General features: G+C 42.3%; 1 protein-coding gene across 2 annotated transcripts in view; it reads left to right on the forward strand.

Moving 5' to 3' along the window:
- epha3 (eph receptor A3) overlaps positions 1 to 14,820 on the forward strand; it is a 218,528-nt gene that overhangs the window by 44,955 nt on the left and 158,753 nt on the right. For both annotated transcript variants that reach the window (XM_067993160.1, XM_067993161.1), the window contains exon 3: positions 4,888 to 5,551. In XM_067993160.1, coding sequence (XP_067849261.1) covers positions 4,888 to 5,551 — 664 coding nt within the window. The remainder of the gene's footprint in view (positions 1 to 4,887; positions 5,552 to 14,820) is intronic.

Consider the following 14,820-nt stretch of genomic DNA (forward strand, 5'->3'; position numbering starts at 1 on the left):
GTTGGGCTGGTGAAATACAGACTATGAAATATGCATGAAGCAAACTTGTGTATGTAATTTGAGTGTCTGGAGACAGTGGTGGAATTCAACCTTGTTAAAGACATGCATGATCCAAAGGCCGCTTATCTTGAGCAATAAGATAAAATAAATTAAATTAATAATGTATAGTATTTGCCACACAGGTGATCTGAAAAGCACCTATTTATTAATAAGGCCGGGAATTTCCTCTGAGCTGTTCCTGCTCCACCACCATAACTTCTCCAGAAGTCCAGCAGAAACCCCCTTTATGGATATAATTGGGTTTCCATCACACGTCTGGTGAAGTTACGAGCCTTGGAACGGGAGCAGTTCCGAGGAAATTCCCGGCCTAGATGTTTACTTCATAACCCGGAAATAATCATCCTGCCTGATATCACCACCCAGTAACAGTCACCCCGCTTTAAGTCACCAATATCACCAGTACTGTTTAAATTGTGCTTATATTATTGAAAGGTATAAATAAAATTATGTGGAATCCCCATCATCTGCCATAATGGAAGGGACCGCCTGGTGAATAATAGAAATTGGTATATAATTGATGGTCCTCAAATTGTGGTTGTGGGGGGGAGATTTTAACCCAACCTGCCTTATGGATGGACAGTTAAAATCGCTCAAGTTACTTACCCACCCTGAAGCCGCTGGGAACTAATCAAAAACAATTTTAACCTGGTCAACTGAGCAGGCGACAAGGACACTCACCCAAACCTGGCGGGGTCCTTTTTTGCATATGTATATTGGGTCCCGATGACATCATCGCGACCCGTCTGCAATTTTTACTAGGCGGCCTGAGCTGGAAGTGCTTATGAGTTTCCTGCGAGGCCAACCCAGTGAGGAATTGGATTGGGGCCAGAAGAGGCCCATAAAGGTAAGTTTTAAAGAAAAATGTTAAACTTTTTTGTGAGGCCAGGAAGAGCAGGAGGAAAGCTTAAGCTTCCTCTGCCGTGATCTGCTCCTCCTCCCCCGCCCCCCACCCCTGCCCCAATCATGGGACGGCCCGGCAGCCAATCTCGCTACTTACCTGCTGTCGACATGCGGCCTCCGGCCCGTGCAATTTTCCCTTGCTTTCTGCCGACTCGGCAGGCGGGATTTAAATGAGGGCTGTCCGTTAAAATCGTTAGAGTTTCATTCTGCCGCAAGCGGGCGGGAAATTAACTCGCCAGCGTGGTGCCCGATGTTAACCCGTTGGCAGTTAAAATCCATGCCATGATCTTACATGTATGGTACAGCAATAGGCACAGGGATGAAGAGAAATACAACATAAATAACATAAATTAAATTGAATCTTTCTTGGGCTGTCATGTTAATTTATGTCAGATTAAAGGAGATCGGTGTCAGCAGCTGTGGTTCAGTACAATGCTTATTCAACAGAGCCGTGAAAATTTGGATGGATGATCAGCAAGTTGAATCATTGGTACATGGATGGAAGGTCTACAGTACCAATTAAGAATTGTGGGTGGCAACAAACCAATTCACCTTCTGATGTCAGGAATCATATAACCCATGAATTCTCATCATGTTATCCCAACACTACTTGGTGAATTATTTTCCTGAATCCCGCTGCTGGTCATTCCACATGGAATAGTTTGGAATGTGGCAAGAACCTGGACATTTTTTTTTTCATTTTATTCCCTCTTCTCTGGGAAATGATGACTCGCAGTGGGGTCAGATTCCACAAGCTGTAGCAGCACTCCAGTACCTCCCTCAAGCGCCCATTCTATTTGTGACAGTGAGCACAGGCGAGCTATTTGACTGTGAGGGTACTGAGCGAAGTTCAATTCTGTCATCCCCTGATGCCCATACGCACATGCACATTCCAGCAGGTTACTGATCAGAAGCAGGAACCTAGGTTGATATTGTGCCCTCCCTATCCCAAGGGATGTGAGGGCAATTGTAATAGCCCTACCAAGCAAGGCAATGCTCGCACCCACTGAACTGTTGTGGAGACCACAAATAGTTTGTTAAAGAGAGCGAATTGTTAGTTTCATTCTCACAAGTAGTGATCCAAATTGTGAGGAGTAACTTCCCTGTTCCAAATAGTACTCGTAGCTCTCCAAGAGATAGAATGGAGCCCTGACACTGCTTATTCCAGTGTGTCAACTAACAAAGAGACAATAAACGTCAAGCGTCTTGAGCTAACTGTTCAGATACAATATCTGTGATATCAGTCTCTTTTTTCCAGTGATTGCGATTGCTTTGTAGACACTCTGATTACACTGTCCACTTGGAGTAAGCCGGGCTCACATCTGAATAATGTAACAATAAAAATAATAAAATGTGTTCTTAAAAGCATTGTGTAAAAGAGAGGCAGCGAGGAACTCATGATGAACTAGTAATGTTAGCGAACAAAAAATAAACAAGGAGGTGTTGGAAAAAATTGGGAATTTTAGAAAATTGTAATAGTAAAATGGACGTTAAAGAATGAAATCTACTATATTGAGATGATATGTGCAGAATATCATGTGCAGTGTATGGAAGAAGCTAACATGGATGGAATTTCAAATACAGGCAGGCAATTCTGGATGCAATTCCTGGCAGCAGCAACACAAAACCTGGTAATATCGCAATAAGTGGCCTTAATGTGTTGTCAGCTTCCAGCAGTTGCACAGCTTTAGTCAGGGCCTAAAAGGACTTGCACTGTCCTTGTCCATCTGTGCATGTATTGGAGACTGATAACAGCTGTGATATCTCATTGACATAATGAAGTGTTACATTAATTGAAACAAAAGGGCAAAGTTTGAATCTGAGCGTTCTGACACCAGTAACTGTCAAAATAAAACGGTAGCTGTTGACTTGCACTAGTTTCCTGTATTGTATCCCTAGTGTAGCTACCAGGCAACTCCCTGATGTAAATATATTAGTATCAGTGAATAACCCATTAAGGAATCATTAGCATTGGAATGGGCCTCGCTCCAGGCAGACCATTAGGCCAGCTTTATTCCAAAATAATAATGGGTGATCAATTATATAATAAGTAAATTTTGATCTGATATTTTCACGGTGCTTTGTTATTGCAGATACAGTAGTCTCAAGTTGTAGAACAGCCAGGAATAGCATATCCCATTATTAGGCCTTCTGATATGGGGGTTTTATCATTTTTTTCCTGCATTCAGGTGAAAATATTGAGTGAAATCAGTTGTGAGCAAACAGATTTCTTTTGGAGTGTGGGGGCATCCCAGAATGGTTGTAATCAGAAAACCTTAGGTTTGATCAGTTTTAGAAGGAACTAGTAAATAATAAATGCTTGCAACTGTCTTCACAAGTATAATGCTAAAAGGAGTTAATGTGCATCTTTAGCTGCATCCTCAGTGCCTCCACCCCCATGGAACTTTGTTCAGCCACTTGGAGATATCACAAGGCGAGTGAAGGTGTGCTGTACGTCAATGCTGCCTGTTGGTATAGACGGAGCATGAAGTGCTCCCTGTGCCAAACAGAGAAAGTGGCTTCGAGCATCACACCAGAAATCCAGTTTTTTTCAAGTTGAACTCTCACCTTGGAATTCATCTTTCCCGGGGGGTAATTATCAGATTTAACTCTAAAATCAGAAGCCTTGCTTATTGTCTTCTGGAAAAAAGACTGAAAAAAAAAGTTTACACTGTAGCAGAAGGAGCATCTGTTGTAACAAGACCTATTTGTCAGTCACTTTTATCAAAACAAAGTCAACAATAGGGATTTCTTTCAACGAATGAATGTATTACATTCAATCAGTGACACAATGTTATCATTGCACACATTGCGAGACTTTCTTGCCTGATGACACATTCCCTCAGGGTATAAAATCCTTCGTGCTATTAAATGTTTTGGAAATTTCTATTTCTTTTTGAGGTTGGCAGTGACAGTCCTGAATAGTTTGGAAATGAGGAGAATTAATTAAAGGATTCTGAAAGTGAGAGTCCCGCAATTCCACTGTCTGGTTTTTCAGCAGTTAAATATTGGTGGGCGATGTTCAACTTCCACCTGTAGCAGGCATTATATCAACAGTGCCGCCCACCTTATGCCAACACCAGGCAAACCAAACCATTTTTGGCATGCGCCTCATTTAAATGCTGCTGCCGATTTGCGGGCACCATGTGGGTGCAAAGTGTGCACCCTGCTGCAGCTCACTAGTTGCGGGAGGGCAGGAAATCGGCCAGCTCTCTACATTGAGTCAACCAGCAGGTTGAGTTTGGAGCTGGGAGGTGATCCCGAAGGGGCCTCCATGGGCTGGCAGTGGGCTGGGGTTAAAAAGCAGGGTCCAGCAGTCCCTTTAAGAACCGCTGTTAGGCCGCTGAACGCCTGGTGTAAATGTGGGTAGGACCCCGATTTGCATATTTTACCAATCATCTGCCTGCTTCATACTGAAATTTGCGTTAGGTAGGTCTTAAGCATCAATAGCGTGGCTGAGGTGACTCCTCCTTCAACTTTCAACTGCAGGCTGTCTATTTTTCAGGTGCGTTACAGGTGGCCAGCAGTTGAAAATCGTCCCCCCCACCTCCCCGAATCTTGGGAAGGAAGGGTGGGAGTTGTGGGGGGTGGGGTGTGGGAAGATGGAGCAGTAATAATGTTTTGTTTCTCTGTCTTAAGCATGCTGTATAAACATTTTGTGGTACAGTATTTATTGAATGGACTAGTGGCAGAACATCATATTGCACCAATTTTTCTTTGTTATATTGGCACTCTATCCAGTTTGGAAACTTTTGATTTTCCCTATGGTGTTCGGTTGGATGCCTGGACTTATGGCCAGGGCGAACATTCCAAGAAAGTTGTATTGGAAAGTCACCAAGTGGCAGAGGTTCACAAAGGGTCATGTCCCCACATGAATAAGCTTTAAGTTCAAAATGACTATTTATAATGTTTTTCTTTTCTTTTCAGTGGGAAGAAATCAGTGGAGTGGATGAACACTACATACCAATCCGTACCTACCAGGTATGCAATGTGATGGAACCCAGCCAGAACAACTGGCTGCGGACAAATTGGATTCCCCGGAACTCTGCTCAGAAGGTTTATGTTGAACTTAAGTTCACTCTGAGAGACTGCAACAGCATCCCTTTGGTCCTGGGAACCTGTAAAGAAACTTTCAACCTCTATTATATGGAATCTGATGAAGATCACATTGTCAAGTTTAGAGAAAGCCAGTTTGTGAAAATTGACACAATTGCTGCTGATGAAAGCTTCACCCAGATGGATCTTGGGGACAGAATCCTCAAGCTGAACACTGAGGTCCGTGAGGTTGGACCAATCAAGAAGAAAGGATTTTATTTGGCCTTTCAGGATGTTGGTGCCTGTGTTGCTTTAGTGTCTGTGCGTGTCTTCTTCAAAAAGTGCCCTTTCACCACAAGGAACTTGGCTATGTTCCCAGACACAGTGCCTGGAGTGGACTCTCTGTCCCTTGTGGAGGTGCGTGGTTCCTGTGTCAATCATTCCAAGGAGGAGGACCCACCCAGGATGTATTGCAGCACTGATGGGGAATGGCTGGTGCCAATAGGGAAGTGCCTGTGTAATGCTGGATATGAAGAAAGAGGAAGCACGTGCCAAGGTAACAATTAGTTGGGCTAGAATTGGGAAAAAACTCCCTAGTCAGCAGTTTGTAAAGTTTTTGAACTGATTTCAGATACTTGTTATCAGTTTCAACAGATTTACAGAATTCCCCTTGTTTACAAGGCAATGTTAACACATTCATCTACAGAAACTTGTAGCAAAACATACTGCTTAGCCCACACCAGGTTGGAATTTCTCTTTAAATCTGATTGTGTTTTAATGCTTCCAACAACTTTTTAGGTCATATTTGTTTTTTTTTAAAATCTGTTGACAAAATTCTAGAACCTTTTGGGGGAAAAAAATGTAATTCAATCTTGCAGTGACATAACACAGGTAATTCCAGGTCACACTTGGCATGTTCACAGAATTCCAATTATTCATGTTTGAGATTCGTGGGATCCCAAAAGCTGTAAGTTCCCACTCGAGTGCACTCAGCAAAAACTATAGGAGCTTTATTGATTCTCAAGAATTGTACAAATTGAGTCCTCATGGTTACCTTGGGACCTACAGCTTTACATGCTTTGTGAGCTACACAAGATTATGTTTTGGCCTGGTTAAGTGTTACCTCACTGCCATATTTTGGCAATGTATTTCTTTAAAAATGATTTAGCAAGTTCAATAACACCAATGTGCGTTTGATGTATTATCACTCTAACCACATGGACCAAAATACTTGTGATCATAGCTTAATACATTTAGTAAAACATAGCAAATTCTCAATAAAATATTTACTGTGGTCATTGCCTAGTACTGGCACACTGACAAGGTAACGGCATTTTGTTTAAATATCCACAGAATGGCACTTCAGATTCATTCAAAGCATGCCAGAAAACCCATCAAAATATAACAGATGTTAACCTTATCCCATTTCCTTAGTACTATCATGAAATGAATGTTCTTTATTGTAAATAAACTTGGACAGATGTTTGGAGTGTTAAGTAGAACACATTTAGGTCAAGCTCCTAATAGTGTTTAAAAGAGAAGGCAGCATATCATACAAGTACTGTACAGGGTAAGTACCTACCCCACTTACCACTCTGTCATTTTTTATATAAAACAGTTGTTTTAACAAAATACTTTAATTGCATGGCTCATTTCTTTTGTTAAACAAATAATTGAGTGGATGTGTATGGGTGATGTAAACTGAGGGAATATCACCTTCGAGTATGTCACCTCCTTTATCACTTCTTATCCTTGGAGATCAACTATGTACTGTCTTTCTTCTCAGTCCCTGCTGAGTATTTTATGTGGTTTAATTGAGGCTAAGAACAACATCTCTCAGTCATTTTCAGAATTGATTGGTCCCACTGACACTGATGTCAAAAATCAGACACACTCTAAGAATATCTTATTGGATTATTCCACTCCAGTACACATCCCTAAAAAACTGGAGGATCTAGAGAGCTCCAGGAACCCTAGCAGTACATTTTTTTTTAATGGCAGTAGTTTAAAAATATGAGAGAGAGCTAAGAAAAAAAGACTTGCATATATTTAGCAATTTATATTGCAACTTATCACATCTTTTAGAAACATCCCAATGTGCTTGACACACAATGAATTACTTTGAAGTGTGTAGGTAAGAATGGCAGCCATTTTGCTCACTGCAAGGTCTCTCACAAAGATCAGTGAGATAAATGACCATTTAATCTGTTTTTGATAGTATTGGTTGAAAGAGGAATGTCGGCCTGATCCCTTTGCTCTTTTTCAAATAGTGCCATGGGGACTTTAACGTCCACCTGAACCATCATAACAGGCCTCAGTTTAATGCCTTATGTGAAGAACTGTACCTCTCACAATGCAGCACTCGCTTAGTTCCACAGTGTCAGTTTAGATTAAGAGCTCAAACTCCTGGTATGGGACCCAAATCCACACACTTCTGACCCAAAAATCACAATGCTTCTAACTTAGCCAAGCTGATGTAAACACTTACTCCATTGGGCTGCCCTCTCCTTTAAAATACAAATGTAAGTAATACTCACAGAACTCTACCTACCAAAGATTATTGGTAGAGAAAGAGGTGAAAATCATGCCAAAAAGAAGTGGACATGTGACAAAGACTATGTGCATGTAATATTTCATATGTTCAATTTATTTGCTGAAGTCATTTGTTTAATTAACTTCAAAAATACAATGACGAAATAAAAAGTATGAATCAAATAAATGACTATATATACACACAAGCGTTAAATGATTTGCCATGTGAACTTAACAAATCTGACAAGGTCCAGTATTTTCCTTTGTATTGTCTGACAATAATGAGCAAGTATTAATTTCAAATTATTTCAATATCCTCCACTCCTTTCTTCCTGCCTTTCTTTCCGATTACTTCTTCCCTTTGCCCATCCTCAAGGCTATTGGAATCTGCATGAAGGTGTCGCATGATAAAGCTGTAAACACTTCAGTAGTTTAATGGACTCTTAACCACAAGCAACAGTTTTAAGGAGAGGCAATTCACAATGCTCTGACCGGTGTTTTGAACTAATTGTTTTTAAATGATTGCACTGGTGTGTCAGTGTTAAAGGTACAGTACGAAAGTCACTCTTGGAGTTTTGATTCAGATCTGACACACATTTAAACTATTGAAAAGCTAACAGTCACAGGCAGGCGGATGGACAGTGCACGGGAATGAATTTTCTCCCCAGGGAGATTAAAAGAACAATGTCAGTTAAGAGGCCCTGTGGCTGCAGTGTGGTGAAAGGCAGCTGTCATTTTGTCCCATTGCTGCAACAAAAACAGTTTTCTCAGTTTTGAGATTATTTTCTGTAATGCATTCCTTACCTATCATTACAATATACAAACCCCAGCCCGTAGTAATGCAGTGCTTTCTATCTTTTTGATTCCCACCGATCCCTTAAATGTTATTTTAGGTGGCTGAGCTGCAGCAGCTTCTGTTGTGAAGAAGAAACGTGGTACATCCACAGCACTTGTGGGGCAGAATCTTTTCTTGGATGTTTTTGAAGGACCCATTATTGTAGTACTTCTAGAGTGCACTTAATAGAGGCTAATAATGGATCATCTTACATAGCAGTGACAGCTGAGACGATACCCTCTGGTGCTTTCACTGGTATGCTTTTTAAAAAAAAACAGCAAGGAAATGAAATGGAAAGTCCAAACATTGCACTTGGACTTTAACTGTAATTTTGTGTAGGCTTCAGAAAATAGAACGCTGTTGTGTTTTTTCTATCATGCCTCTTAAATCACTTGGCAGTGCAGTATGTAATAGGCCAGTATATGACCACAAAGATGTTAAAAATTTAAAATCAAATTGAAGTAGTTGATGAAAACAATACTATTATAATGATCGCTTCCATAGAAACCATTGATATTGGGCTAAACAAAATAGCAACGAGCTCTGAAATTTGAATCTCTTATCTCATGTATTTCCCCATGAAGTACTGCCACCTTTTACCATATTTTGTGAAAATTTTCAAGGGAGGACTAGGCATTGCTTAATAATTTCGATGCATCCATCAATCTAAACAATTCAAGATGTAATGGTAATATGAGAAAATGGGTTGCACCTGTCCAGATGTTTGCAACTGCAAAATATTTGGGATTGTCGGAAGATATGACTTGGCATTATAGCCGCGTTTGAAGTCAGAGGATTAATGCTAAATGTTGGAACTTTGTGTCACTAATTTTATGACCGAGCAAACCAGCCTTGGGTCACGGTGTCTGAGTGATGTCGATGTGAACTGATTCAAGCTTTTCAAACTCAGATCCAAATCCTCAACATTACTATTTCCTTATAAAATTTAAGACAAATTAAAACTTGTTGAAACTCTACTGTTCTGGTCCTAAAATGAGAATTTTGCCATTATAAAAGAGAGCTACAGTAAACTGAGACCTAACCAAACCAACCAAGTTTAGAACCAGTTTTGTTAAACAGAAGATCTGATTCAGATTAGCATAGATTTAACCCTGACTAATTGAATGTCTAAATTGATGTAATTCAGACTAGTGACAAAGTCTGCAACTTGTTCCTGTGCAATTGTTCAAGATCAGGTAGCTTAAATTTTGGCCCCATTGAGCTGAGAGTCTAAATTAATGTATCTCAGATCTCTGACCCTGATACTGGGCTTTTTAAATTGAATGTCTAAATCAATGCAAGTCAGGCTGCTTGGCCTGATTTTTCCCTTACCCATTTGAATGTCAAGACTTGTATTACAATAGCATACGTATTTGGTTCTTGTTTTGTGCCTCTTATTCAAATAGGCTCATTCAGATTTGGGCAGTCAAAATTCTGAAAGTTCTAATGGGAATCTGAATCCTAACGGACAAGCCCCGAATGAGGCGGTTGGGAACGAAGGTGGGCGGCAAACTGTCCTGACCTTGGAACCTTGCATGCCCCCCCGGTCAGTTGCCCGGCCGAAACTGGTGGAAGGCGGCAGCTGGCCAGTGGGCGGGAGCACAATGTCAGGCAGCAGGAGGCTGCCAACGGGATCCGATGAAGCTATCCCTGGCACTAAGGTAAGGCCTAAACTTTCCTTGGGAGCCTAGAAGAGCAAGGAAAGTAAAAAAAAAGTTTAAAAGATTTACCTCTTTTGGCCTCTTCTGGCAAGATTAGGTTGTGCAGCATGTGGCAGACCACCATTAGCCTTGAAACCCAAGCCTGACTATATTTCAGGTCCCCTCCACCCGAGACTGATCCAGGCACCTTTAGAATACCAATATGCCCTACGATGATTCTGCAGCAGTATGGACCTCATTATTGCGGTGTTTAGCTGGTGTCCCGAAAAAGTGCACACATGTCATCAGCATGGCTGCAGAGGATAGCCTTGATCTCCTTGGATCCATGCAGAGAATTGTCTTTGAGTTGTGAAGAGAAGTGGAACGGTGGACTGCCTTAAAATAAAGACATTGGGGTAAATTTTAACCCCCAAGAACGGGTGGGTTGTGCGCGGGTAGGTAGTGACAATTCCAAGTTTTCAGAGCGTGACCACATCTCGGCTCCAACTCGCCCACTTCTGGGTTTAACCCAGGCAGATTTGTCTGCATGTGGAGACCAGACACCAGGAAGTCCCACCCCACTTAAAGTCAGCGGGCCGATACTTAAAAGGGCAATGTACCTCATTAAGATACTTGAGGTACTTAATATTTTGTTTATTGGACAATTAAAACCTTACCTGTTTGGTTTTCCCATCGCTTCCGATTCACTTCAGATGAAAGCAGGCGGGAAGGCCCGGATCCATGAGGTGAGTGCCTTTATTGCACTGCTTGAGGGCCCAGAAGAGCAGGAGTGCTTCATCCAGGCCCAACAAGCTCACCTGATGGGACACCAACAGGACCTCCGTGATTGGCCGACCCCCCACCTCCCCGATGGTGGATCCCCCACCCACATTGGACTCCCACCTACCTTCAGTTCTGCACCGGACCTCCAATGATCTTGCTGGCCGCAACCCCCCCCCCGCCCTCCGATCTTGCCCCGGCCTATGATCCCTCCCTCTGATCCCCGGCTGCAGCCTGCTGCAGCAGGCCCTCCTGACCGCCAACCAGCCAGCCTGTCTATCAGGCTGGCTGCCAGGCTTGAAACCCGGAAGTGAAATTGATGGGCCACATTAACCGCCCACTTACCTTCCAGGTTTCGCACCCGGAAATTTCCCCCCGCACCCCCCCCCCCCCCCAACTCCCTTCCCAGGCGACAGTTGCCAGGAAACCGAGCATTAGTGTGCATGATCTAATGTTGGTCAGCAACGAGTCAGACATTGAATGAGTGGAATCCTTTGCTGTTGCAGGTGAAGGTAGAAGTGTTTTGGTCTGTACATTAGGCCAGGTAGGTACATTATGCCTCCTCTGCGGCCTGATCAACCTGGCTTCCCTGCGTTCCTGCTCATCCTCCACCTCCTCTTCTAAGTAATATCGATAAAGCGGGAATCCCAAAGGAAGTCCCATTGCCCTTTGTGTTGAATGGATGAAAGGTTAGAAATGTCTGTCCCACAACAACAGGTAACAAACACCATTCTCGAGCAGCAGCGACAGGGAGCAAAACAAATCAAAAAGCATGACAAACGGCTCACACACTCGTGATACCTGCCAGTCAATACCTGCAACTGCCTTTAATTTCACTTCCATGCTTTACATTGCCTGTTAGCAATGGAGAATGCCGGCAATCTTAGCTTTGTGCGGTGCAGAGGTGCAAAATATGGAAAGTAGGATTCTGATATCAGGACCTAATTTTCATTTCTTTAGCCCACCCACTCTTGGGCAGGCACTTCTTGCTACTGTTGTCACATCCGGTGGAAAATCTTTACGGCCAAGAATGTGAGGTTTTGCGTCACCCCTTCATTTTACGCTAACAGCCACCTGAAATAGGGTGGTAAAATTGAGGATTAACATTGTGAAAATAATTATAGTTATCACTGTAATGGCCACTTTCATGACAGAGGGAGATAGGTTAGTGTTGCAAAGTAAAAGGTAATACAAATCCCACTCTAGGGTTAAACTTTCCAATCACTCCACAGCTGAGATGAAATTTTTTAAGTGTCTTTGATACAATATAAAAATAATTAGTTCACAATCTAATATTTGTAGATTAGTAACTGTGAGATCACTGTGTCATCTGACTGCCGTACAAACGTTCTAAAATCAATGAGTGGAATTTTAACCCCCCAGGACGGGCGGGACAGTAGCGGGGGGTAGGGATTAAATTGTAAAAAAATGGGAAACCTGACCCCAACCCATTGCAAACGCACCTACTTCTGGTTTAACCAGGGCGGGTTGGGGGTCAGGCGAGCAGCTCTCGAGAGGCGGGTCAGTAATTATAATATGTTAATGAGGCTGCGTGCCTCAAATTTTGTCAGCCGTTTGCATTTAACGGCTGCGGGCTGGGTTTCCAGGGGCTCTGGAAACCCGGCAACTAAAGGGAGGCAAGAACTGCCGGATCCAGCAGGTAAGTGCTTTTCCAGTGCTGCTCGTGGGCCAGGAGGAGCAGGAGTGCTTCCCGTCTGGGCCCTATGCAAACCTGCCTCCCACCCCGCGATCGGCTGACCCCCTCTCCATGATCTCCAGACACCTCCCGCCGCGATCTGATCTCTCCCTCCTTTCTTTCCGGTCCCCAGCCGGTCTTGTACAGCAGGCTTTCTTGCCCCGCAGCGGCAAGCCTCTCAATCTGGCCGGCTGCCAGGCGGAAAACTGAGTACAAAAATTCTAATGAGGTTAAATTTGGCTGGACCTCCGCCTTTCCTGTATTTCCAGGATTCCCAACCGTGACAGTCGTCCTCACTCTCTCCTCGCTTCCCAGTAAATATCGGGGCCAATGAGACAGTGTCCCGCTGTGTCCCATAAATACATCTTCCCCAAATATACTCACTGCTATTGCAAGGTTTAACGTTTGGGACTATTCACCCTGTGATAAAGTTTGTGTATTCAGATTTGTTTTATTTAATGAAAGTAATGCTGATGTTCAGTGGGATATGATTGATGTGATACTACATTTCATAGGTCTACAAAAAACTTTAACCATACACCGTATGGACCACACAGGTCAAATTGCATCACTACTATATAGGTGAGGATTTGGACTAAAGCTTTAATAAAAACGAATGTATGCGATGGTGACGATTTTTTACACAGCGAGTGGTTAGGATCTGGAATGCACTGCCCGAGGGGGTGGTGGAGGCAGATTCAATCATGGCCTTCAAAAGGGAACTGGATAAGTATTTGAAAGGAAAAAATTTGCAGGGCTACGGGGAAAGGGCGGGGGAGTGGGACTAGTTGCATTGCTCTTGCATAGAGTCGGCGTGGACTCGATGGGCTGAATGGCCTCCTTCCATGCTGTAACCTTTCTGTGATTCTATGATTAGAATGGACATATGCTCAGGTGCTACTGGTGTGATACCGTAGCCCATGGACCCGAATGGACACCATGTTACTTCCTCGCTTTTGTGTTATGCATTTAGTGCAATTGATATACAACAGCCACAATGGGTTATCCCCTATTTATGAGAAGAAATGCACGTATAAAATAAGAAAATCTTTAGAACATATGTACCTGTAGAAGAATGGCAGGAATAGACAACTCAGGCTCTGGGCAGTGCTAAGGCACAATTGTATTAATTTCTTAACAAGTAAAAATGTTGTGAAATGTGAATGTCAATTATGCCCTTGCATCATGTCCCTCTCTATGTCCCCAGTGTATGCAGCACTCCTGCTTTGGAGATTGTACAAGTCGAATAAATATTATTATTCCTCCTGAGTTTTATGGGCACTTGGAATCAATATGTGATCGAGTGGAAATTTGAAATGAATCAAAGGTTTCTGTTCAGTATTATAGTGAAAGCTTAATCAACAATCATTGTAGAAAGTCCATTATATCATAAGCTGCAGTTACCTCTTCGCACTGTGGCACTGAGCATATTTTATTAAAATAGCATTCCACAAGACATTGAAAGAAAGACCCATGGCATAAGATATATTTTTGAAGGATGAAAGCCTTTCATAATTAAAAACTAAAACAACTAGATTAATGTACATTGGAATATATCTCATACTAGTGAAGATTCGTTCACCGGTTTACTGTTTATTTACAAATTAGCAAACATATGACCATCATGCCATGTTTCTTCCCAAGGGTGGGATTATCATGATTTCATCATTAAAAAAATGGAAAGCAAAACAGTGCAGTTCAAATAACTTGATTGCTAAAAAAAGTTGTAAAAAGTAATGCCAAGGTGATCAAACTGATACATTTTTGAATTACTGTCTAATCGTGAGAAACTTAGACACAATAACGTTCTTAATACGTTTAAACTGAGGACATTTCCTGTTTGTGGTTGTACCTTAAGGAGGAATATAATATAATGTAAGGCTGGCCAATAGAAATAATACCTATGTAATGTGATATACAATCGACCACATAAAATCAGAGATCATTTATGTGATGTCCATATTGAGTAAAACGTTAACATGAGCAACAAAACTAGTTTTCTTCTTTTCATAACATCAAAGCATTCTTCCTTTGTTGTCACAACTGTTGTTGCCAACTTCGTTCTATCTGTTCCTTGCAAGTGGGGATGTTAGGCTGTGCCTGGGCTTTTTTTTTTACTTCACATGCTGTTGTTGTGCGGTAAAGAATGTAACCTGGGCTCCCCTTTTCAGCACAGGCACTGCTGGTGAGCTATTGACCAAGGACCTAATGTCCAGCGAAGGGTTTGCCAGCAGACAGCAGGACATGTGACTATGATGGATGATTTCCTCTATAGTCCTGTCAGCAGCAAATGGCAGAAATGTGAATGAGAGAAGGCTTCTATGGCCTATTGGGGTTTCACT

Source organism: Heptranchias perlo, chromosome 11 (assembly GCF_035084215.1).
Source record: "Heptranchias perlo isolate sHepPer1 chromosome 11, sHepPer1.hap1, whole genome shotgun sequence".
In the NCBI taxonomy this organism is placed as follows: domain Eukaryota; kingdom Metazoa; phylum Chordata; class Chondrichthyes; order Hexanchiformes; family Hexanchidae; genus Heptranchias; species Heptranchias perlo.